The 27,634-nt window shown below is 35.4% G+C and overlaps 2 protein-coding genes across 3 annotated transcripts in view; one reads left to right on the top strand and one right to left on the bottom strand.

Moving 5' to 3' along the window:
• Positions 1–27,634, bottom strand: part of LOC125869149 (agamous-like MADS-box protein AGL9 homolog) — a 594,250-nt gene that overhangs the window by 222,033 nt on the left and 344,583 nt on the right. The gene's annotated exons all lie outside the window — the stretch shown is intronic.
• Positions 1,046–15,814, top strand: LOC125869146 (uncharacterized). Its single transcript, XM_049549703.1, has 14 exons — positions 1,046–1,349; positions 2,268–2,341; positions 2,459–2,536; positions 8,281–8,356; positions 8,658–8,722; positions 9,402–9,503; positions 13,473–13,562; positions 13,647–13,721; positions 13,937–13,969; positions 14,063–14,143; positions 14,218–14,280; positions 14,677–14,745; positions 15,175–15,213; positions 15,300–15,814. The coding sequence occupies exons 1-14, from the start codon at positions 1,307–1,309 to the stop codon at positions 15,489–15,491; spliced, it is 1,080 nt and encodes a 359-aa protein (XP_049405660.1). The 5' UTR covers positions 1,046–1,306; the 3' UTR covers positions 15,492–15,814.

Below are 27,634 nucleotides of genomic sequence, written 5' to 3'. Positions count from 1 at the left end.
CCTCCACATGAGGTGTTTAAAATGTTAGTTAAATGGTCTAAGTGAAAATTTGTATCCACTTTAGAGGGCCATCGATGGGTCAGATCATTAAATTATATATATTGAAAACATGCAACCCTTTATAAACACTCTAGGCAATTGAAGACTGTAAAATAGGAAATTTTGATTGACAACTTAAATAGGGCGGCAGCCGGCAGAAATGCATGCCCCCCGCCCATTGATCCTATCTAAATACATGTGTTGCTCATTGTGCTCTAAATACTTAGTCATTATAAATATAACTCAAAGAATTTAAGTGAAGAATTTCTATAGACAAGAGGTTTACATGTTTGATTTTAAAATTAAAAATATATATTCAAAATTGAGTCATATTATAATGGAGTTTAATTTAATTGAATTTAAAGTCATAAATGATTTGACTTTTAACTTAGTTCAAATAAAATAATAACTTTAAAAGTAAAATTTTAGTCAAATTTAAAGTACTAAATATCAGGAATTCTTACCTCTTACAAATCTATTTTAAATTTAAATAGTGTCCTTATATAAATCAAGACTATATTAGGAGTTCTTACCTATTCCAAATTAGTAAAGATTTGGTAATTATAAATTTCATTAATTTCAAAATATTAAATATTAGAATAATACTTTAAAATACAATAATTTTTTAGGAAAACGATGAAAAGACTATTTTGTCTAAAACGAATTCTTTTAATCAATGACAAAAAATTCAAGTAACATTTCTAAGGATCTTCATGCTATTAATAGCTTTTAATATAATATAATATAGATAAATAAATCGTCACATTTGTAATTAACATTATGTTTGTAATTCAAATGTTAATATATTTATATTATGTAAATTAAAATCTTAAATTTAATATTCTAATAATTTTTTCCACAATTAAACTAGGTCCCATTAAACAATAGCGGCCCCATGACCGGCCCGATATGGAACCGGCCAGGCCCAAAAAATTCTAGACTGCTCAGCCCCTTCACAGCCAATTCTTCCCGGTGGCAGCAATTGCAAAGCATAAAACAATATTCTTCCTATTTTGTACCAAAACCAACACTCAGGTCCTTTTCGTAAATACAAAACTCTATTCATATTTATGAATTAATTAAATAAATTAAACAATATTTTTCCCCTAAAAGTAAGCTTCACAAAAGTAGGGTTGATCTCTCGATCAAGGACTCTGCCTTGTTCTCCAAGTTGTCAATTGTAATTTCTCACCTCACGACGCAACTCTGCCATTGCAAATAGAAATCAATGGTTTTCTCTATTTCATGATCGATTCTGAGAAATTCCATGGCTCTACCTCTCGGCAAGCTCACTATCCTCGTTGGTGCTGGTTCGTACTCTCTTGCTCTGTTGTATTGTCGATAGTGACTATTGCTAGAATTTTAGTTGATACTTTACACTCTTGGTGGCGAATTACATGTGTTGTGCGTATTATGTTCTCTTTTGTTGGTATCACAAGTTTTGAGTTGCAAATTTAGTGGTTTACTAAAACCCTAAGGGGTCGATTGGTAGCCGGTAAGGAGCCTGGATAAGTAATATCTTTTGTTATGTATAAAATTCAATACACCTAATACATTGTTTGTTTTGCAATTTAGAAACTCGCATAACTAATAAATGTTTAAGTTACTGAGGGAATTCATGTGTTATTGATGGAATAACTAATACATGTTCTGACTTAAAATAATGTACATAGTTTCATCATAACTAATCCCTGTATTACTAGTACCATAACTTTAACCAACTACCAAATGTGAATACCTATTTGCAACAGAAGTTCATCAGTTTTTCTAGAAGTTTGTGACCTAGAAATGTCAGCTTTAAATAAAACATCTACTGCCTTTTTTGATGCAAAAGTAGAGTTATTTTGTCGTATTTGAGATGTGAAAACAACAAATACGTCATAATACATATACCCTTTCCCTAGTCAGGGTGCAATAACCCTTTATTACTTTTTGTGTGTCTTTCATGCCTAAGCAAAGAAGAAGAGTAGAAGGTTTTGGAAAACAGGGTATGATGTGAAAATAAGACAGAAGGAGAATAGCTGGAGGAGATGATAGTGGTTTTATACAACTTCTGAAGTTCACATTGGGAGAAAGAACTATTGAAGACATTTTAAGAGTTGCAACTTTATTTTGTTCTGCATAATATTCATTTTAGGAACTAAAATTGATATGTTAAAAAATAAAGTTAATAAGGTAATAGCAATGGTATTGGTGGTGTTGAATAACGTATCTCATAATTTGTGCAGGCATTGTTGGGTCAGTACTTGCTAAGGAAGGACGATTGCCAGATGTCTCCGATTTTTTCTCCGGCGCATTTAAGGTCTGGTTGTTATTCACAGTTTAGTGTTTTGAGAGTTTTGGTTGTGTTGTTTTTAGTTTCTCTACCATGTCAATTCGAAATGAGCTAAATCTAATACATTGTATCCTCTGACTGTAGATTGCCTTGAGGCAAATTCGACAAGATAAATCAACCAGTTCAACTCCAAAGCCACGCAATGATTCCTTGCTGCAGCAGGTTTTGCAGTTTCTCTTGCTTGTTCATGTTTGGTGCATATGGTTTTACTCATCTTTGGAATTTGTGTTTGTTCTTAGTTTGTTCATTTTATGATTATGCTGGAGTTAGAAGATTAAAATTTCTTGTAAAGCTAAAGTTTGCATGTCATCCTTGACAATTGGAAATTCGGTTGGGAAGTTTCTTGATGGATTAGGAAGAAGGCGTGGATTATAGAAGATTGATATTCGTATCTGGGGTGTGCCATACACAATATTTTGTCAGTAGGTGTACGACACATATGAGAGTCTGAGAGAGGAGATTAGGACGTCTTTTGATCAGCATAGAAAACTTTAGCATTTTCTTTGGCTGGTTATTTTGTGGAACTAAACTTTGGATGAGATCTGGGAGTAAATTTTGATTACTAACTGAAGGATGGAAAGTAGGTTGTACACAGTGGGAAAGTCCCAATGAATGGTGTAATGAGAAAGGAATGAATCAGCATGTGGAGTATCTCGTTAAACTGCCAAACAAATGTGGCAAGGAACCTTTGACAATAGAAGCCTGCAATCTAGCTAGGTGATTGTGGAGGTTATTTTGTCGATACAGATGTAGGCTATTAGGAAAGAAGTTGTCTTCCCAATTTAATCTTAACCAGGATATTAATATCATTGCTTTCTGGATGAGAAGACATGATTTGTCCAAGTCTTGGGCCATCTTTTTCTTGATTTTTTTTCGAGAGTATTATGAGATTACCGAGGACATGACCTTAAGATTGAAAGGTATGGAGGACACATATTAGTGTAGAAGGTTAGTAGGTAGGTAGTGTTGTTTTGCTTAGGGTGGTTGATATCCATCATTATTTATTATTGTTTGCAATACTTTATTCTAGTATTGTGTTTCAAGTATTGCACTATTTTGTTGTAGTTGTTGCTTCCTTCTTGTAGACTTTGCACAGTTTCCTTGTGACTCACTATATTTTCTTCTTTGTCTTTGGAATTGCTACATCTGAGCCGAGGGTCTTTCAAAAACAGCCTCTCTACCTCCACGAGGTAGTGGTTAGGTCTGCGTACATTCTGCCCTCCCCAGACCCCACATGTGGGATTTCACCGAGTATGATGTTGTGATTGTTGTTTTCCTAGGGTATTATGGTTATTGAAGATAATGATAATTATTGTGGAAACTATTATTTTGAACCAAGAGCTATTTTATTTAGCATTTTGAGCTAAAATTTTCTCAATTCCGATGTCGCTCTTATAACAACTCTCTTATAACAAAAATACCACTTCATGCCTTCTCCTAATGCAGTTATTTGATTAAAATGACAACTTATATGTGTCAGCAATAGTAGTTTCTTTGCGGGGATTTTACTACTAGATGGTTTTCAGTTTTCAAAGTTAAAAAGGTCCATGCCTCATTTCTTGAGGCATATGGCTTACTTGGTTAATGCCCCCTGTTCTAGTTTTGCTTTTTTCTTGGACAAGAGTGTAGGGGTGAAGGAGAAATGGGGGAGGTGGATAATTTATTGAGCTAATCGGAGGCATCTTTTACCCCCATAGCGAAGAGTTGAACCAAGATTTCAGCATGAACTGGGTTAAGATGTAATACTTGATTTCGACGTAAAGAATTGTCCTCTACAAACAACATGTTGAATGAATTGATTGTATATTATGAGATTTTGAAATCTTTTCATCTTTAGGGCTATCATGTTGTGAAGGAAGTTGATGAAAAAAATCTTTACTTCAAACATTGCTCTGAAAATTTATTGGCTTGGCTCATTTTATTTTATATATATTTTGAATGCTTACATACATACATACATCATCTTTCTCTCGATTCATCACCTATGTGGGCTGATAATCTGAAGGAGTATTTTATTAAAGAGGAGTTTGGCTAACTTGAGCTATTTTGTGAATAAGGATCTCTAGGCTCAGTAAGCTTGACATTGGCCTAGACATTTACTTGCATCGCATGAACTTAAGATCATGTTTGAGCCCACATTCAGAAATTGAGCTTGCGTAAAACATGCTTATGTTCATGAATTATTCATCTTACCTTTTTTAAATTGAAGTATAAAAAATATACATATATGCTATTAAATAAGTTCTTTTAGGTTGTATAATTGATGTGATTTGGTGTTGGGGATTAGAGTGAGTTTTCAGGGACATAAATGATGCGGAAACATCTTGAGATTAACCTTTCCGAACATGTACAAAATTTCATGTCAAAAGGAGATGCAACTCCAACAGTTAAGGAGTATGCAAGGGGGAGAAGTGCATTGTTTTTGAGGTTTTAGGAATAACTTCCAAATTTGAGAGGTTGAGGAATTTGGTCAAGTTGCTCCACAAACAAACAACTTGACAGGATAGACAAGATGTATGGAGATGGTGCCCAGGGAAAACAACATCTTTTCGGTTATGTTGCTCGGACTGCCCAGATTCTCCAAAAGTAGTGTATTTTTGGAGAATCCGACATGGGTGCGGCATTGAAAATGAAGAGTCCACACAACTTAGCTTTTCAGTTAAGTCCTGTTATGTGAAGCTTCTGATTAGGGAGGAGTCATTTTTTCCACAAATCACAGTGTGGATCCCTAGGGTACTGAGAAGTATTTTTTTCACTTGGCTAACTACAAGAGGGGTAATTTTGATGGCGAAAAACTTGAGGAAGAGAAAGATTACTTGTGTAAGTTGGTGCGTCATGTGTAAAGAATCAGGGGACGACGTAAATCACCTCCTTTTGCATTGTCGGATAGCATCTTGTTTATGGTTTGGAATTGAGTAGTTGATGCCCGCTACTGTGAAAGAAACATTGTTTAGCTGAACTTTTAGATGACCGAGTCACCACGATGAAGACGCAGTCATGTGGACCTTACAGAGAGACGAATAATAGAGCTTTTAATAGAGTAGAGAGGGATTTTGTACACTTGAGGAATGTCCTCTTATCCATTATTTCCTTTTGGTGCATCTATGAGATTCTTGTTTGTAAAGAACACTGTGTCATTCGTAGAAAAATAAAATACTTTCGTTAGGTTTTCTAATTTTTGGTAGTCTCCTTGTATACGGGCATGTTTTTGACCGTCATGTAATGAAAGTTTACCTTAATAAAAAAAGATATATTTGAGGGTCATTATCCAATTTTCTGCAACACTTGGAAAACATTTTGATGTACTGTATTCAATTCTAAAATTTGCTTAAGCTATAAAGTCTTAGAATTTTCCAGCAGACCTGAAAATATGCCCATGGATTGATGTTCAAGTTTGAACTCATTTCTAAGCTCGTTCAGTTTATTGACACGAGTCATGCTCAACTCTCAAGATCAATGTGAAGCTTGATTGTCCTTGGAGCTTGACTTTATATGCTACTGGGGGTCAAAGGTGGGGATAAGAAATTGTATAGGCTCGCAAAAGCAAGAGAGAGGAAGGCGCGCGACTTGGACCAAGTGAAGTGTATCAAAGATGAGGAAGGCAAAATACTGGTGGAAGAGACCGCTATCAAGCAAAGATGGCGAAGCTATTTTCACAAACTTTTAAATGAAAAAGGGGAAGCAGACATTGTGTTGGGTGATTTGGCACACTCTGAAAGACTTCGGGATTTTGGATACTGTAGGTGTGTTAGGTCCGAGGAGGTTATATGGGCTATTAGTAGGATGAGTAGGGGAAGAGCGACCGGACCCGATGAGATTCCGGTAGAATTTTGGAAGAACATGGGCAAAGCGGGCATAGAGTGGTTAACTGGGCTGTTTAATGTTATCTTTAAGACAGCAAAAATGCCTGAAGAATGGAGGTGGAGTACAATGGTTCCGTTGTATAAAAACAAGGGTGATATCCAAAACTGTAACAACTACAGGGGTATCAAATTGTTGAGCCATACTATGAAGATCTGGGAGAGAGTGGTGGAGATGAGGGTGAGAAGAGGGGTGTCCATCTCGGAGAATCAGTTTGGATTCATGCCGGGACGTTCGACTACCGAAGCCATTCATCTTATGCGTAGACTGGTAGAAAAATATAGAGAAAGGAAGAGAGACCTACATATGGTGTTCATTGACCTTGAAAAGGCCTATGACAAAGTACCGAGGAATGTCCTCTGGAGGTGCTTGGAGTCTAAAGGAGTCCCGATGATGTATATTAGGGCGATAAAGGACTTGTACGGTGGAGCCAAGACTCGGGTTAGAACGGTTGGAGGAGACTCAGAACATTTCTCAGTTGAGATGGGGCTGCATCAGGGATCAGTCCTAAGCCCTTTCCTATTTGCTTTGGTGATGGACGAGTTGACGCGGTCCATTCAGGAGAAGGTCCCATGGTGTATGTTATTTGCGGATGACATAGTACTGATTGATGAGACGCGGGACAGAGTTAATGCGCGGTTGGAGGTCTGGAGAGAAACGCTGGAGTCCAAAGGGTTCAGGCTGAGTAGGACCAAAACAGAATATTTGGGGTGCAAATTCAGTGATGTGGTGGATGAAACAGATGTGGAAGTGAGACTTGCCGCACAAATCATTCCTAAGAAGGAAAGTTTTAAGTATCTTGGGGCTGTAATCCAAGGGAGTGGTGACATCGACGATGATGTCACACATCGCATTGGGGCTGCTTGGATGAAATGGAGGCTTGCCTCTGGAGTATTGTGTGATAAGAAAATTCCACCGAAACTTAAAGGTAAGTTTTACAGAGTGGTAGTTAGACCGGCCTTGCTGTATGGAGCGGAGTGTTGGCCAGTCAAGAACGCACACGTCCATAAAATGCATGTTGCGGAGATGAGGATGTTGAGATGGATGTGTGGGCACACTAGGAGCGACAGGATTAGGAATGAGGTTATCCGGGAGAAGGTGGGAGTGGCCTCTGTGGTGGACAAGTTGAGGGAAGCGAGACTGAGATGGTTTGGACATGTGAAGAGACGGAGCGCAGACGCCCCAGTGAGGAGGTGCGAGGTAATGGTGGTAGAGGGTACGCGGAGGGGTAGAGGTAGGCCCAAGAAGTATTGGGAGGAGGTGATTAGACAAGACTTGGCTATGCTTCACATTACCGAGGACATGACTCTAGATAGGAAGGAGTGGAGGTCTTGTATTAAGGTTGTAGGTTAGTAAGGCTAGCGTGTTGTTTTCTCTTGCAAGGGTATGGGTTGCTAGAGTTTGGAGTAGACCTTGCCTTATGATGTTTACTGCGTTTCATGCATCGCATTACTTTCTTGTTGTTACTGTCTCATTTGTTGATTATACGCTAGCGTTTGTATTGGCTGCTATGTTCTATATATATCTCTCCTGTCACTTAGATTTGTTGTTCTTGAGCTGAGGGTCTCCCGGAAACAGCCTCTCTACCTCCACGAGGTAGTGGCAAGGTCTGCGTACAATTTACCCTCCCCAGACCCCACCTAGTGGGATCTCACTGGGCATGTTGTTGTTGTTGTTTGAAGTCAAGCTTGAATATGCAGGTCTTGGGGTTTGGGGTTGGCAGTTCATAGAATTTAACATTATTGGGAGTTGGAGATCACATAACTTACATTCACTAAAACAGATTTTGTTGATTCCCTTCTTCTCTAAACCATCCTTGTATATTGTTCAATATAATGCTTGTGCAGCTCAAAAGAAAAAGAACACCGGTGAGTGTTACAAATAATTATTTGTGCTTTGCATAGTTGCTTTACATTATCACTCCTTTTCTACAAGTGTCAATGTTTGTTCCTTAACAAAAAAGAGTGGTGTAATTGATTTCTAATATCAGCATACCTGCTGCTCTGGAAACAAGAACTTTTTTTAAAGAGTGATTTTCTTTACAGGTTAATAGCTTACGGCAGGAGCTGCAACTCTTGGCTTCAAATAGATCTGTTACAATTGTGACATCAAGTGGATCAGGTTTTTGTTACTACATATCATTAGTTGTATATGGAAGCAATTAAAGACTCGTTTGTCTTCTGATGGAAACAACAGGACCTTTATGACAGGAGTGTCTTAGGACATATTTATTGTCATTTTCTTAATTTGCCAAGACAAATCGTGGTCTCATTGTCAGTGTACCACATGCCTTGCAAATTAAAATCTCCTTACCTGTAATACTCTTCCATTCTGCTTCATTTATAGCATTACTTCTTGCAGTGACCAATGATATTTGTGATTGTATTTTACGCATTTAACTTGTTTTTTAAATTCTATTCAGGTTCTAGCAGATATACTATAATCATTGTTGTTGTGGTGATGGGGTATGGCTATATTTGGTGGAAGGTAACACCTTTTATTTCTTTCTGCTAGATGGAACTGTATGTCATGATAATGGTGGATGCACAAATTATGTCTTCTAATTCATGTAACTACCCTCCATTTGACGATCGACCACACCGTCCTTATCTCAAGGAATTGAGTGATTGAGTACAGATTGTTTCCTTGCTCCCAAGAGTTTATTGTTCCTAAACTATGCCTTTCAAACAAATTGTTGAATCAAAAGGCAATTGTCATAGCCTATCTTAGGTATATGATTTTAGTCAAATGTGCAGCCCCCCATATATATATAATTTTTTTTTTAAAAGAAAAAATGTTTTTATAACCGTGGTGTCCGAACCAGCTTCCGCGCACCTCGACTAATTCCACGAGATACCTGTCATTTCCCACCAGCAATAGGTACTAAGTAACCCTGTCTACCAAGCCTAGAACATATGGGAAGAAATCACTTAGTGTTTTGTCTTTATTGGGATTTGAACCTGAGACCTCACAGTCCTCAACCCACTTCATTGATCACTATGCCACACCCTTCGGTGCAATATATTTACATTTATATTGGTAAACGAGGTGGAGGTTAATAGTTAAAATTATTTGCCTGCTAGTTCGGATGCCATAGGCTTGAATGTTTTCTAACTGAGTCTTTTTGTCAACGACTGCACCTTAGAATTGACTTGCATGCTTGTAGGGTTGGAAGCTTCCTGAATTTATGTTTGCGACCAGGCGGAGCTTATCTGATGCATGTGGTAGTGTGACCAAACAGCTTGAGAGTGTATACACATCTATTTCTGTAAGTTCTTCTTTCGTGATTTACTGTGCTTATCTATACTATTCTAAAAGCACAAAGTCCCTACACAAAATTTTGGACTTTTTTATTCATAAAAAATAGATTTCATATTGTACACTTGTAATTTATTGTTTTTCTAATTTTTATGACTTTGAAATCAACTGCTCCCTCTGTCCCAATTTATGTGATGCACTTTGATTGTGCACAAAATTTAAGAAAGAATATTTGTGACTTAAAATCATCTATTAAGGGTAAAATAGAAGGTTTAATGTTTAATTATTTCTAAATATTGAAAAATATCATTCTTTTGGGACAAACTAAAAAGGAAATTGTATCACATAAATTAGGTTGAAGGAGTAAAATTTTGGTTATTTATTCTTTCCTTATATTATGTAGAATGTCCTAGTATTTAGGGTTTTCAAAACGACTAAGATTTTACTTTATACAAATCATTTTCTTACTTGAACTATGTAATATAACTATAAGTTCTTTCTTTTATCATGTCATATACATTTATTTGAAGCGAAATTTAGCTCGTGGGGTCGAAAGTACTTCATTTAATGCACGTGTTATTCTACATTTTAGGTGTTGTAAATACATGATAGTGAATTTACCGGTAGTCAATCTGAATGGATTCATCTATAATGCCAGTTCAATTCAAGTAGCAGTGTTAGGGGAGTTGTAACTTGTAAGCTTCTTAACATTAGAGAATACACGGAGAAAGAGGGAAGAGGAAACAAGTGGGTAGCTAAAACCTTGGGAGCTGAAAGTAACATGGTAAAATTAATTTCTACACAAGCTTATACAAGGGGCTTAAAAGACCAGACATAATTACAAAGGTTGAATAGAGGTGTAGTCTAAATTAATTATGATACTGTACTAATTTTTAACTTTTTTTTTTATCATTATGAAAAAGGAAAGACAATGTTGTTAGAATCTTTCAAATAAAATCTCATTAACCACTTGATCTATTATAAGGTTTACAGTGATAATACTTCATAGTTCCCGATGCTTAGGATTATAATATATTGAGATCATGAAGTATAATTATTTTCATATTATATTTGTTCTTTGTGTTATTTGACAAATATTTGAAGGTTCGTGATAAACGTATTTTTGTGTTACTTCTTTGTTTTCAGGTTGGTCATTTTAGAACTTCACATTGTTGCTTATCAATTTTTAGGAGCTATAGAGCCAACTTCATTCATTTCTAATTCTAATAGACCTAAAGATTCAAAATTTCTTTTGTGTTATTTGACAATTTTTCGAAGAATCATGATGAATTTATTTGTGTTATTAATTTGTTTTCAGTGTAAGGTCACAAAAAGTAACAACAATTTTCTTAATATAATCCCATAGAAGTCCTCAGAAATCACAGTAAGGCATATATGTACTTCTGTTAGGTAGGATTTCTCCTTATTGAGCTTAGCTAGATGAGTTCGATGTTCACCATTTTTGGGAATTTACCCATTTATTAATATTCTATAATTCAAACCCTTCGGGGTGGCCCAGTAGTTTGAGCTTGGGACTTCCATGTTGGAGGTCTCAAGTTCGAAACCCCTTGCCAGCGAAAGCAAGGGGTTTGCCTTCTGGGTCGAGCTCGTCGCACCAGGCTTGCCTAGTGCGGGTTACCTCTCCTATGTGGTTTGCGAGCTATTGCATAGGAGCGGGGGTTTTACCCTGTGCGCACCCAAAGGGTAGTGGCTGCGGGTTTCCCTTGTCATCAAAAAAAAAAAAAAACACATTATTTAATAACATTTATGTAATTTTTTAAAGTTGTTTTTAATTGATATGGAGGACACGTGCAAAGTGCGTACCCAGAAACTAGTATATTCAAACATGTGAAACTCAGAGTGAGTTGGACAATAGTTACATTGTGAAATTGCCATGTACCATATTAGTGAAGTGGATATTGTGTGCTTGGTGCAAGTCCAATGCCATTGGAAAGTTTCCAAGGGTTATTACCTTAGTTTGTATACGCAGTGGTGAATTCAGACCGTTCTTTGTGGCAGCTCTGTGTCCACGCATCTTGAACTTCACAATTGAGGTTGCACTTCTCTGTTTGTGTGTTACATATCTCTTGTTGATGAAAATAGTCATCAAGCTAGGATGGTTACCTCCCAACTTCGGGCCCTGAAATGACACTTGTGAAACTGCCTTTTCACAACAGAATACTCATCAGCCTAGGAATTTGACATTCATACTATAGACCTTTTTCTTTTGATAATCGTGGTGTGCGGACCAGTTAGTGCGTACCTCAACCAATTCCATGGGTACCTGGTGCCTCTCGTCAGCACATGTGCCAATAACTCTGTTTATCAATGCTTTGGATAAATGGGAAGAAATCATCTAGTATTTTTGTGTCACCTGAGATTTGAACTTGAAGCTTCATTGTTCTCAACCCATTCATTGACCACTAGGATAAACCCTTGGGTAGCATTCCTACAATGACTCCTTATTCTGTTGGTTTTCGTAAAAAGGTGTAGTGCTCTCAAATTGGTGATTATTGGCATGATTTCACTTCTAATATCTAGACAGCTATTGTGTATGTGTGCTCATTGACATATGGCACTAGGCCTTGTTAACTTACAAGTAGCAGTTTATTAAGCATGAATGACTGCATGAGCCTTGAATATTTTACCATTATAGAATTTTCTGCAGCTGACTCATGACCCAGAGTTATCTACCGTGACTCGTGAAAAAAAGAAAAAAGAAAAAAGAAAGAAAAATGAACTGCATGGTTCAGGTCATTCTGCATGTGGCTATCACATAAAAGATGCCCAAGGTTTGCTCACTTTCGTAATTATGCAATAGGTCCAATGTACTTGTGTTGTCTATCCCCTGGTGATGAGGGTAGTTAGTAAGGGGTCGTTTGGTAAGGAGTATTACGAGAAATAGTCCATAGATTATGTATGACATTATTTAGTACTATTTTTGGTAGAAATTTTAGGTCACCCTACTAGGATGTATAACTAATACCTCTCATTTGGTGGTATTAGTAATACATGAGATTTAATACCATGAGGTTAATCTATGTAAAGATAAAAATATCCTTCAAATCCTTTTAATCATTTTGTTTATTTTCTTGATTTATGTTTTATATTTGTACTAGTAAATTTATTTAAATAAATTAGGTTACAAATTTTATTATTTAGAGAGAGTTGTTTGTTGTTAAATAAATCCAATACAAATCAATATAATATTTGAAATGTGAGTTGTTTAATATTTAATAATTGAAAAAGCAAATATATTACTACATGACGTTTGTAATCTTAATTGAATGTATTATTTGTTGATATATATATGTTTTTCTAATTATTTGTATTTTGAACAATTTATAAAATTGCATACATATTAAATCTACAACTTGCAATTTTTATGTGTAAATGTAGATGGTTTATTCGATTTTACGATTGCTTACCATCTTTTCGGTTTTAAAAGTTGATGTTCTATTTTTTTAAATTGAAAATTGATGTTTTGTGATTGATCAATTTATTAAGACGACAATTATTTACCCTTAAACCATTCAAGTGAGAAAATAGCAAACATGTGAACAAAATTGTTTTTCTCCTAGCTAGTTAGAAGGCCATAAAAAAATAATATTGTCTAGCAATTTTCTACCTTGACCCAATTACATGAAATAGAAAATGCCATAATAATTCAAGGGTATAATTGGAATTAAGCTTTCTATATAATCCAAAAACACAAGATGAGGTGGGAAGCAATGAACCAAACACTTGGTAAAAAATAAACCCTGCATTACTAATCCTTGCACTACTAATCCATGCATTACTAACCCTTCCGTTATTAATCTTTGTACGAAACGACCCCTAAGCGTGCTGGAGAGATGTCTGTTAAGACTATGGCCATTGCTTGCTTGCCTGGTGTAATATTTATGTTCCATGAGATACTTTACCTTTTCTTCTATGTTTTAGTGTCTTCAAAATTTATTTTGTTCCTTTATGTTGCCAGGCCACAAAGCGCCATTTAGCTTCACGAATTGATCGCGTGGATACTAAAATTGATGATTGTGTGGATAATACTGCTGCAACGAGAGACGAGGTGAGACCAATAATGGCTTGTACATTTAGTTAAGTTGAAGCTTTGAGATTTCTTGGAATTGATGCAGCATCATTAAATGTATAGGTTTCTGAAATTCGAGGAAAAGTGAGAACATTTGGTGAGGATGTCCAGTCAGTTCATCTTGTTGTCCAATCATTGGTGAGAAGATCTTCCATCCATCAGCATTTCCATATGTATTTTGTTTTCACTTTATTGTGCCAATTAAGCTTTTCTTCTTACACAGAAGGTTTTTGCTCTCATATTGCGTGTTTTTCACTTCATTCGGTTACATTAGGGCTTTATACAGCTCTACTTTTGTTAGCAAAATTTGATTGTCTTGTGGAACTGAAAACCGCCTTTTCTTATATGACCAGGAGACAAAAATTAGTAGAATTGAAGGGAGACAGGTACTTGAATTGTCTTTGCTAATTTCATAATTTTGATTTAGCTTAAATTATGTCCATGTTATAGTCATGGTGGTATTATGATCTGTTGTGTAGAATGAAACAAACTATGGTGTGGGAAAGCTGCTTTCTTTTGCGAGGAGCATTGAAACTAGTAGACCCAAGGAGCAGATTGAGGTATGACTTGTCTTAATGTTTGATATCTTTTTTCCCTATGTTTTTCTTCTAACTATAGTGTTTTCAATGTGTAGGCACCTCCATCTAGCTCATCTAGACCTGCCCTTGAATTACCATCAGTAGCTTCCTCAGCACGGGTAGAGACTGAAACTATTTTTACATTGCTGGGTCAATAGTTTCATTGTTTATAGTTAGAAGGGCTTATCGTGCAGCAGACCTAGTTCTTCTTCCTTCTCTTGTTTGTCTGTCTTTTTATGGTATTCCTCTCCTGGGGAGTTTAAAAAGTTAAATTATCTACTTATATTGCAAGACCAAATTGGTTATGACTTGTCAAAGCATGTCTTCAGTCATGTGGACAGGCTGACTATGCTGCCTTTGTATAAACAGATTCATAGACCTGGCAAATTTTACATTGTAGATTGATTTCTTTACTTTTTATATTGGGTTTTCAGTTCTTTTGCATGCCAATCTTGTGATAACTATGCACTGTCTAGTAATAACCTGCATTTTGCTTTCTTGATTTTCTTCTGCAGGCTGGGTCTTTGCCTCCAAGTTTATCAGTCGAATCATCATCTCCATCTGCTTCTAGTGTATCTCCGAAGGTTAGTTAGTTGGTTAGTCTTGGCAGTGATTTAGTGCCCCATTTAAGAGTTTATTAGCTTTATAGCAGTGTTTTTGCTAGCAAAATTCTAACTTAGCTTCGACTGGATACACCACGACACTGGGGCCTTCCCAGAGTGTAAGTAGCTTATAGAAGTATTTTCAACCTTGGTCTGAACAGTCAGAATACTTCAGAAGTTAAGGTCTTCCAATAGTTTGTTGGAGCTGGATAATATGCTAGCTATAAATTGTTGGTGTGTTAATTTGGCTTGCACCATGATGAAAGCAAAAACGGTCTCAGTATCTTTGAAACCTGCTGTTTCCAATTTTGGTGTTCAACAAAAAGGATTAGTTGAAGGTGTTTCTGATAAAACTCTTTATTATCTTCGACTTCTAATTAAAAGAACTAATCCTCTTTTAAACTTTTGCAGCGTCCTTTGCATGGTGCTGTATCTGCCTCAGGCCTTAAGGTAGTAATAATTTTCTTTTGAGTTCTAAACTTTAACCATGGCTATGCAGTTCTGAAATTAGTTCCTTTTTGTTTTCGTCTCTTTAGGAGCTTGGAGGTATATCAGATGTAGTCCAAGTGTCAAGTGAAAGCAGCCCTCAGGTTTCCAATGCTGTTTTCACCTCAGAACAGAGGAGCAATGAGAACTCTGGTTTTGGTAGCGTGTTTGGGTGGAATTTTGCAGGCAGTGGTGCTTCTCTTCTCACAAGAAGCCGCAGTGCTATGCAGAGTTTTAAGTGAGGTGGTTTACTAATCATTAAAATAATTGAACTTCTCTATGGTATATATTAAAAGTAGTGTTGCTGCTGAGCATCTATCTTGGCTCAGGGAGTATTTTGCCATTTTTTGATGGCTGCTGAATTTTGTAGAGCCAATATTTACTGAGGTACTTAGGATACATGTGTAAGTTCATGCTAGAAATTGTTTCCCTACCTTTAGATAAGCTGAAGAAAGGAAAAACAGGAAATTGGATGAAGGGATCTTCATGTCAATTTATCTCCTTAACTTCATAAAAAAATGATCCGCTGTTTTCTGCATATTAATTTTGTCTGCAGCTTGTCGTACCTAGGTCCTTACTTTCTATCTGTTGGGTTTGATTTGTTGCCTCTGGGCCCTGTAGTACTTAGACCTTGAGCAGTTCTCTGTTTCGATGATTCTGGTCAAATGCATAGTCCAGGAATGGGTACTGTCGTCTGTTATGATACAAATGATACTCAAATATGCTGCAGTGGAGATGATGGTATGAATCCATCATTGGTGAGCGTTTGTGAAATCCTGTGGTGTCAAACGCTCATGCAGGGTGAACCTTAAGCATGGGTCACTTGTTGATCGATAATTTGGTAAAATTGTTCACAGAAACTGTCCTTCCTACCGTTTCATATGCAAAACTACTTTTGCCTGTTATCAATAATATAAATAAATGGACTCAACATATTTACTCGTTTCCTTGAGCTCTCTTTAATGGCTCTTAGCAGCAATTCAATAAAACCAACAGAAAAGCAGAAAACGGAAAAGCAACTACAATGCCATCCTGTCATTTGGTATGCTCTATCTAATAACATAATATAAAAAACACATTGCAGATCCAAGGGCCTTGACTTGATGCCATCTAACACCCCCACAAAACTCTCATCAAGGATGAAGTAAAATGAGAAACTGTGAGTTATGAAACAATGAAAATAGAGAGGCCCTGAAGAGTTGTATGTATCAAACTAGCGAATATGCAGGATCGGATCAACCTTTTGAATTTGAAACTTAAAACTCTCTATTTGATGAAGTTTGATGTTGTTGAATACGTGCTGAAATCGATCAACTATAGGATTGTATGACTGATTTTGATCGTCCTAGCTAATTCATGTCTTGTCAATGTTTAGAATCTAAAATGAAGAAAATTGTAAGGTATCTTCTCTTAACACACGTTTCACTAGCACATATTGCCTCCCCTTCTTAATATGTTTATCTCATTCACCACCGTACTAATATTCCATCAAGAATCTTATTCATGGCCATTGGATCAGTTGCCATCACTACTGGAACTAGGTGGTTAAAAATGCAGAATTCAGCTATGATATTTGAACCATCTTGTATCCTCCTTGCTTCAGTCTTGAGCATGCACCAGATCTTAACCAGCCCTCCATTCCATTTCACCACTTTACAGATAACCTTACGCCTATAGCCTACAAAGAATATCTGAGGCCAGTGAATGTTTTGAAGCCAACAATACCTTACTTTGGCCAAAATATATGTTAATCTTTTAAGTAAACACTGTACGTACGTCCATGCATTACTATGTTTCTTCTTTTTCAGAGCTGCCTTAAAATAAGAGTAGAATCTGCTTTCAATATTGGCTTGAGCTTGTATGGGCAATCAATAGTCCACCATTTGATCACTGCTGCTTGATGAACTTGTACAAAATTAAAGGAACCGGATGCCTGGATCCGAGCTGATGTAAAAAACTCCATGTTTTGGCTACGTGAGAGACGTTTCTTGATGAGGATCTCTGCAGCACAGACATCTAGATATCATCATATATAGAGATGCCAATCCTAGATAATACTTTCTCAATAAGAATTTTATATTTTCATAGGCTCCACAAAAAGAAAGAGACCTACAAAAGCAACCCTTCAATTCATAAATTTTGATAATATTATGAGCCTTCTATCTAATTACTAGATGTGCATGGCCCGTGTTAGCATGGGCCCAACATGTTGTTTGGTGTATCCTTGAAATTATGAAACGACTTAAAAGAAAAATCAAACTTTTATTTGTCTATTATTTTGATAATATTTGATTGCATCTATGTCAGAAGTAATGGTATCTTAGATCAAATGTACATATGATATGAGAAGCTAAGAGAATACTATTTTTCCAATTTAATTGGATGAACCGTAGCAGCACTTGAAGTGTAATATTTTAAAATATGCTTATTAAAAGGAAAAAGTTTATTGCTAAAATACCCAGAAACCTTCACACTTAGAAAAAGAAGTACTAAACTCCCATACATATATGGATATACAAGTTGGCACAATGCTTTCGCTTTAAATTTTTTTCGCTCATTTGAACTTTTGTTCTTCTTGGCATATGCTATTTTGGCACAAATCTTTTTGGTTCTTAAAAAGAAAAAGTTCAAGAGGGTTAAAAATGAGAAATGGATCGACTCTGTAGATGAATAAAGGATAAATTCAATTTTAACAATTTTCATGATTTCTGTTTCCTCATCAACCATGAAATATAGAGGCATAATTCTCATTCCGCCTTTGCTAATGAATCTTCTCAATGTTTTTAGCAATTACAACTCTCACTTTCTTACCGTTCTCTTCATTTAATATGCACAGAGAAGAACCTGAAAGAAATGTACAAAATTTTTAAAAGCAATATTAAAAAATTCACCAAGACGTGAGACCCTTGACAACCCAAATTTCGCTCACTTCCACTTCCATACTCAGCTCCAAGATCAAAGTGTCTTGCACAACAGGCAAAAATTTAATTAGTAACTAATACATACAACAATAAGGAGAACCAGAATTATCTTCTCCATGAAATTATTTACACCAGATAGAGAACATAATTTTAGTCACAAGTCCATATTCCATACTATACAAACTAACTTGCAAAACACTACTGCCAAGAATAAGAATAATACATGGAGCACCTTCATCAATTATTTTTCTAGTGTAGTCGACATTTAAATCTATAAATATGAAATACAACAAGGAAAACGTAGAAAGTGAATACACAAAATAATAATTATCGATTCTAATGAAATAGTTAATCCAATCAAGTATCTAAGAAGAGGTATCAACTAATGTTTTCACAATGTTAGAGAAGTTCCTAAATATCATTTTTTCAAGCTATACATCCCTACATTGTGATGAGAATAACTCAGAAGCTCTGACTCAATGTGTATAGAATCTAACAAGCCAAGATTGGAGAAGAACACAAAGAAAATACAGCAATATATAGAAACCACTTCAGCACTAAAAATATTTCAAATATGAAAAGAAATGAAACAAATTAAAGAAGACCGAGAGAAAGTGATAATGAAATGAAAAAGAGAAGCTAAAAGTGTTTGTGGCCCACAAGAGAGGATCTTCATAGCGACTATATGTACATTTATTACCTTTAAATCAATATTTAATAACAAAGACATTTAGATCAATTAATAACAGAGACTAATAGATAACAAATAAATGGAAAGCATACATCTAAAGCAAGATTGCTTTCTGGAACCATTCAAAATGGTAAAGAAGATGAAGAAACATGCTTGAAAGAGAAAAGACTAAAGTAGGAATTGCAAATTTTGCTACATGCAATTTCATTTGTCTTTGATGTTCCTTCAGCCTTAAAATTTTAAATCTTATATTTGAATGCAATAGGCTTCAGGCCTCTAAAATTCTTGTTTAATGCAAATTATAGAGTTAGCAAAGTCATCCAAAATTTTTTTACCCTCCATCAATACCTCAAGTTTAGGGCTAAGTTCTTTGACCAAGCATTTGGTTAGGTCTTCAAAATTATCAACTTGAAGAGTTCGAACTACTAACCTGGGCTAAATCAAGTGGCAAAAGAGCTGAATAACATCTTTGTTAGTTCCCTATGATGGAACTCCTCTATTGAGCATAGTTGTACCGGCTGATAATTTCAAAAAGCTTCCTTTGCAGTCACCAAAAAGCACAAAAGTAAGGAAGATACTTCCTGCAATTATAATCTCATCTAAGCTCAATTGCAGGTACCTAAGTAGATTGACCTTTTATAATCCTTTTGCTGGTGTGGATGGATTAATTTTCAACTCTGAGTAAACCAATCAGAAGCTATCAAACAAAGGTTCGAAGTACAATTAGCATAATCATCTACACCAATAATGTTATATTAATCTCTTCTGATTTTCTTCCCCCTTTTATTTAATTAATTGATAACTTGAAGTTCTATGAATGTTGCCTAACCAAATAAAATAATTTTAAAAAAATAACACCAATAAACGAGATCACCTAACTTTTGATTTTATGCATTTCATACAATCAAGACCAATCTCTTAAATATTATTTACTCTATGTTCGTCTGAATCAATAGTTTTTTTCCATTAAGAGTTCATTAAAATCTTAATGTTAGAAGTATATTCATTTATTCTACAATCATAAGTAGACTGACCTTTTACAACTCTTTGAAAGGTGTGGACGATTCAATTTTCTGAAGATTCAGACGCAACATCTGTTTTCTTATATATTTTCATGTGGTGAATATTTTGCATAGTCATTTGGTGATGAAGGGGTAAGCACAACAACTAAGAAATAAAATAAGAGCGACAATGGTATGATTGACGTGAGTAATTTTCAGCCAATCCGTAATTTTTTAATAATAGCAGCCAGTTGAGATATTGGGTTTTCTAATTTATTGCTATTGCCTTCCTTCTTGAGTTCCCAAACTGAAAAAATAGCAAGCATACGTGACGTAGCCTTTCTTCCGTGGAACTGTTGGCACCAGTCCTACATTTTGTCTCTGTGGACCGAGGAGAAAAGGGACTTGGTGGGAAGAGGAGTGTACCATGATAGAAGCAAGGAGATCAACCTCTTTCAAATATACAACATGGATTCTGGCAATGTAGCTGGACTCTCATGTCGATTCGAATGAATCATCCTTTCCACGGAGGTAAATCTTTACCTACAAACTAAGTAATAGGTTTCTTTCGTTCTTCCCTGTAAATTTTCCAAATTTCTTAAACTTGTTAGCTGGATCAACTCACCTTTTCTAATTGCTACATAAATTTTATTGTACAACTTAACCACCCAATAAATATCACGTGATAAATAAAAGATGCTCAAACCTAGTGAGAACTTGTCTAAAAATATTCAAATTAACAATTCAAATGTTAGAAAGAACTAAAGTGAAAATTGCTACTCCAATATCAAGTAAAATTGCAAAATATATATTTGGAGGGTTTGTATATGCGAAAAATTCCTTGCCTAAAAATCCATCTTCTTTCGATCGAAATGTCCTTTGTTGTCAAACATTTTCTTCTTCAACACATAAGAGAGTATAAGAATCAAAATAAAAAAATCAAGTTTTGTGTGTCAAAAACTTATTTTAGATGTATTAAATAGTTTGGAAGAGTAGTCATGCTTTGGGCATCAATTTGTTCTATATAAAATTATTTAAAAGAGTAGCTATGCTCTTTGCATCAATTTGTTTTTACTATTACAAAGTAAAGATGTTTATCAAAGACAAATGACTATCTACTTTCATGTAAAGCAGAACTACAAAAGACTATCTCACTATTCATTTAACTAAACTTTTAGTGGCAAAGCTTAGCCTCACTTACTGATAAAAATTAAGGGAAAACAGTTTGGTATGAAATTTTATCAGGTTTCTCCTTTAACATGTCCACACATAAAAACTTTTATAAATATTAGCTCAAATAGTTGGACTTTTTGGTGTTTATAACTTCAAAGCATGTCTTTGTCCCCTCATCACACCAAGTGTGTCAAGCACAGACTCACAAACATATGCTCATACAGGCTCTGTCCTAAAAGCGCACATTTACACCCTTATCTGTATGGCACTAGGAAGCTGCAACCCAATTAATAGTTGTATAAAAAACTGCAATAGATATTCAATATTGGTATAACTGCTTCTTGATGTTCTTTCTATAAAATATATTACTTCCTCAAAAGAAGCATTGCAATAGATGTTCAATAATGTTGATACCTAATTAATGTTCAGCTACGAAGTCTACATCATTTTGATCGGATGTTCTTTGTGTGACAACTTTTTTTCATACTTTTTCTTTCTCAATTAGGACCAATGTTTGAACTGTGCTCCAGATTCTCCTCAAGTTCATACTTTTTCTCCCTGTGACTTGTGAGAATGCAAAATATTTGTGTTGCATCTCAATGTTTATACATTAACATTGAGAAATGCATATTAATTGAGTTCAACTCGACTAATCGAGAATGCAAATGAACCAAACAAATTCTAATCGATCAAGAATTAGTTAAATAATAAGCCGAGAATATATAACAAAAAGAAAATAATGAATCACAAAAGTGAAAAATGTTGTCTAATCTCTCATGAACTTATCAAAATTATGGAGAAAGGAAGGGCAGGAAAATCACCAAAAGTGACTATCGGCTGACACGTAGTACTAACCTTCAGGAGAAAGAAAGAAAGGGGCAGAAAAATGTTGTCTAATAGAGCCTTTCTGTATTCTCATTGAATTCTTCCTAATACCATATATGCCTATGAAATTGAGACAAAATAGTGAATTAGTACATGCATGTGCAAAATCAGTTAAAGAAGAGTGCCAAAAGCTCACAAGGTTTCTGCTAAGTTTTACTTCATTCTCTTTCTTTCTTTGTTGCACCCATTTCATAGTGATGGAGAACCTGTAACTTTTTTCTAATTCCGCATTAAAAACACATACGAAGTAAAAGACAACATCAACAACTCAAAAAAAGTAAAATAATTAAACCCAAACACTGGAAGGGGGAAACCCAAAAATTTATGATTAGAATGAAAAATTACCTCCAATTTCAATAGCCAAATGTAAAATTTCATCACCAAATTGATGCACCAGCTCAAAACTCGAATCACTCTCCTCTAATTTTCCATCAATTTTCTCTTACTCTCCGAATATGCCATACCTCCATTTCAAAATCTCTTCTTCTCCTTCTCCACCAAGAGTGAGAATAGGAGGAATGAAAAAAATAATTAAAGTTAAAAATGAAAAAGAATCAAAATAACATACCGTAGGATGCAGAAGGACACATGTAGTACACATGTTTATTTAACAGTTATAGAGCACAATGGTATAGTACAATTTTCAATTCTCTTGGTACAACTTTTTAGAGTTGTGTTAGTACTTTCCCTTGTTGGCTTATATATAAGGGTTACAATTTAGGTTGCTTTTGGTACAACTCTTTTATGCTGTGTTGGTACACCATAAGTGTCATTTCTAAATAAGAGTAAAGTAATATCTAAGTAGTTCCCAAGCACTATGATGTACATTCGAATTTGGGTACATCCTATGTCTTTTACTTGAAGTTATATATGTTTCTACACTAGTTTTAATATTAGAATATTAAAAGGAGATTATTTTTTGGAAACTGTGAAGCGGGCCCTACCACATATACAGTTTGTGAAACCACGCTCTCTCTTACAAAACAACGAAATTAAATGGTTCGAATCTAAATTGATTTTAGGATGTACACCTAATTTTCCTGGGATTATAGTTCAATCGGTCAAGAGAACCATGCTTTTCCAAAGAATTACTGCAGTTTTCCCACTCCCTTTGATTATCATATACAAAAAGGTCACTTCCACTTTCCTACCATATGATACTTAGTCATTTCTGCCTTGCTGCGGGTCAGCACCTTCGAAAGAAATGGAGGACTTCATTCAGTGACCCCGCGATCGTCCTCTAAACGATGATCAAAATAAGGTAAAGCTTGAAGATAAATTTTATACTCAATTAATTTCTCAGTCCCTCTAATCGGGTGGGCGCCGACAAGGAGAAAAGGTGATTTATGGTCACTATACAAGTCACGTACAAAATATTAAGTTGTGGAAATATTTAAAGAGTGTGCCAAAAGGACCCTACAAAATTGTTAAAGGTACTAGGAAAAGTATGATCGTCTCTCACATTCACGACTCATACACTAATAGGAGGATCTACGGCTAGACTTGTAGACCGTGAATCAAGGTATGGTCCGTATGGTAATCCACAAAGTGAAGATTAGCACCCTAGAAATCAGTTGACAACAAGTTTAAAGGAAACTCATGGACCGCAAATCAATGTATGGCCTTGGATTGGGTCGCACATCATGTCGGTAGAGCAACTTGATATTTTTAGGATTCCAATTTTGTGGACCATTATAAATAGCATTTATTGGTCTATTTTGTAAAGGAGTCGCAAGTTAGATTTTAATTGTAGTTTTCACGTCAGTTTTGAATGTTTTTGGACAAGTTTCAAGGTTTCTCTCTCTACTTTTTTGAGCGAAGAATATCATTATTCTTTCGATCTTTTATACTCAAAGTAAGTTAATAAATTCTTCTACTTGTTATTTTTATTGTTTTACTATAAGCATGAGTAGCTAAATCCTCTAATGAAGTTGTAAAACCCAATGCGATACAATAAAGTTGATAAGGTTTTTGTGTGTTGCATGTTTTCAGATAACTAGTAAGATATCAACCTTCTTTTCATTCTTAATTATTAGTTGGTGGTTGCAAACATTGACATGTACCATAATATCTTAGTTTTTCTTGGGAAAATGAATTAGGGTTTGGTACAAGAAGCATGGTATGAACTCGAGACCTTAATCTTCATATAATAGATTTGCTTAGGAATAAGTTGAATTTACATGGTATAATCAATCGATGTTATTTAAATAACTCATATATTTATGAGAACATCATACTGAGATAAATCGTTCAACTCTTAGGAAAGATTGAGTGATGGTATATGGACTACATGCATATCTAGAACTCAAATATATGTGCATGAAAACAACCAACGACACAAACCATTGTGGGGACACAATCTTAGTGCTTTAAGATTATAAGTTCACAACTCTTTTAGTTATTATTGTAGTTTTTAGTTTTAGTTACACAAACTATTTTCAACTCTTAGGGAATAGAAATCAGATCATCAATCTAGTATTTGTTCAATTCATATTGTTTTCTCCCTATTCTCGTCGGATTTGACCCCAACTTATTGGAGTTACTATATTTTCACAGTGAGTGTTAAATCACCTTAGGGTGTATCTTAAGCATATCAAATTTTAGCGTCGTTGCCAGGAATAAAATTTGAACTTACTTATTGGTGTTTACTTTGATTAGGTCTTCTCTATTCTATCATACATTTTCTTGTTTTGGAACTAACTATGTTCTTGATTTACTCGAGGACACGCAAAATTTTAAGTTGGGGGTGTTTATGAGTGGTAGATTTTTACTCATTTGAGGCCTTTTTAGTTCAACAATTAATGTCCTCAATGCCTAATTATGTCCTACTCTGCTGATATTTTGATATTTTTCAGCTATGAAGGCGAAAGGACAAGCCAAGGATGAATACATGAAAACGAGGCCAAAATCACTGAAAGAAGTACAAACTCCAAATTGGTAGTCGCCTAACCAAAAGGACAGATCGCCCAAGTGGCTTGACCTCGCCCAAGTGGCTTGACCACACCCAAGTTGATAGTGTTCAAAATTAAAAATATTCAAGGCAGGTCGGTGGACTAAAGATGAAACGACAATTCGCCAAAGCTGAATGGGCGAACTAGAAGTCCATCGTTGAAGCTGAAAGAATCCTGAGTAAAAATGAAAGCTGAAAAGGCGAACAAGGTGGTAATCAATGATCCGCCGAATGTGAAAGGCTGACTTGAACTAGTGCTCCAACTGAGGTCCAAACACCTAAAGCCTGAAGCAAAAAAAGGGCGAGCTAAAAGACAATCGGCGATCCACCGATTTAGAAAAAATGAGCCTGACTAACGTTGATGAATGGGACGAAATAGGAATTTTGGGCTGATTTTGGAGAAACTATAAATAGTGGAAAGGAGAGAGAAAATGAATGAGATTTTTAGTATCAACTTTTAGAATTAGTTTTTGTATGAGACTTGAGAATTTTAGTCTCTTTACCCTTTGAGAAATACTCTTAGTTTTTTTTGGGGGGGGGGGGTTTGAACAACCTTCTAAATGTCATATGAGGTTCAAATCAAAGTGGGTGTTGAGGATTATTGCTTAATTTCAACTCTCCAATGGATGAAAACATAATTAGTATACTTTGTGTTCCTTTTATAATGCTTGGCTAAAATCCCAATTTAGGGGTGTAATTATGGGATTGGGTGTTGATTTAATTTAGTAGGTCTTGTGTCTTTCTCTGTTTTATTGATGTTTTTCTTTGAATTTGAGTTATTTAGCAAGGAGTTAATTTATGGGTTAAGGTTGCAAACTTAATCCTAGTTTAGATCTTCAGTTGATGCTCGAAAGAAATTAATTCAAGTGGATAAAAAGCTTCCTGCATGCAATTTAGGGTTAATTTCTATAGCTTTATATAAAGAGATTGTGGTTTGATTCTTGTTGCCAAATCTGCTCGAAAGAGAGATTCTAGTAAGGTATTGGATTGATTTGTGATCGACAAAGACGAGACCGAAAGAAGATTCTATATTATGATGCTATGAGATCTAAAGAAGATTAGTGTCATTGAAGATTACCCAGCTTATCCGCGATAGTTTAGCATTATTGAGCAAGCACATGTACCCATATTTGACATCGATACCGATCCCCATACCCCTAGATTGTCTTTTACTAGTTTGAATCCCTGATTTTAGTTTAATTGTGTTAATTGATACCAAATCCCCTTTCGTAAATTTGGTGGAATCATCCACCCACTTGATCTAATTTCTACAATGAATTGGTTTTAACTCGTAATTTCCTAATTGAATTCTCTACACTATATCACTCCTGGTGTGATTTGACCCCGACTCTTTTGTTGGGTATTTTTATTACTAACGACCTCTTACTCTTCCAATTTTTTTAAGAGTAGTTTGAGAGTTATAGAAAATTTCCTTCCGGTCTCATCTATGTGAATTACAAATCAACCCAATACCTTAGTAGAATCTCTCTTTCGAGCAAATTTGGCTCCTAGAATTGAAGCACAATTTCTCTTTCGAGCAAACTATAGAAATCAAACCTATATTACATGCATCAAGCTATTTACCCACTTCAATTAATCTCGTTCGAGTATCAATCGAAGATCTAGAATAGGATTAAGTTTGCAATCTCAACCCATTAATTAATACCATGCTAAATAACCCAAATCCGTGGTTGAAAAACAATAAAACATAGCAAGATAGAAGACCCACTCTATTAAATCAACACCCAACTCCATAATCATACCCTTAAAGCTGGGTTTTAGCCAAACATCATAAAAAGAAAAGAAAATATACCAATTATGTTTTTAGCCATTGGAGAGTTGAAATTAAGCAATAATCTTCAACACCACTTTGATTTGGACCCTCAAATGTCACTTACAATGTTGTTCAAACCCCCCTAAAACTAAGAATATTTCTTAAAGGGTAAAATGACTAGAATTCCCCTATCTCAAAATTTGATTTCTAAAACTTCTTACAAAAACGGATACATTTTCTATCTCCTTTGGGCTATTTATAGTTTTCCTAAAATTTTCCCAAAATTCCATTTTTTGACCCGTTCAGTGACATTAATTGGGCTCGATTTTTGGATTTGGTGGATCACTGATTGCCTCTTAGCTCGCCCTTCTTTTGCTTCAGGCTTCAGGTGTTTGAACCTTAGTTGACAAACTCGATCAAATCAGTCTTTCACATTTGGTAGATCACCGATCACCACCTTGTTCACCCCTTTAACTTTCATTTTTACTTAGTAGTCTATTACCTTCGGTGATGGACTTCTAGTTCGCCCTTTCAGCTTCGGTGAAGCACCGTTTCATCTTTAGTCTGCTGATCTACCTTGAATATTTCCAACTGTGAACACTGTCAACTTGGGCAAGGTTAGGCCAATTGGGTGATCCTCCCTTTTGGTTAGGCGACTACAACTTGGGAGTTTAAACTCCTTTCAATCATTTTGACCTCTTTTTCATGTATTCATCCTTGCCTTGTTCTTTAGCCTTCATAGCTGCAAATATCAAAATATCATCATAATAGGATACAAATAGGTATTGAGGACACTAATTATTGAACTAAAAAGGCCTAAAATAAGTGGAAATCTACGACTTATCAACACCCTCAACTTAAACCTTTGCTTGTCCTCAAGTAAATCAAGAACACAATTAGTTTAACAAGGGTTTCTACGATATTTTTCAATGTGAGTTAACATGCAAGTGCCACCACAAGACTACTATCAAGTATATGCAACACTCAATC

This window comes from Solanum stenotomum, chromosome 6, assembly GCF_019186545.1.
Source record: "Solanum stenotomum isolate F172 chromosome 6, ASM1918654v1, whole genome shotgun sequence".
Classification (NCBI taxonomy): domain Eukaryota; kingdom Viridiplantae; phylum Streptophyta; class Magnoliopsida; order Solanales; family Solanaceae; genus Solanum; species Solanum stenotomum.
This window is presented reverse-complemented; position numbering and strand designations above follow the sequence as displayed.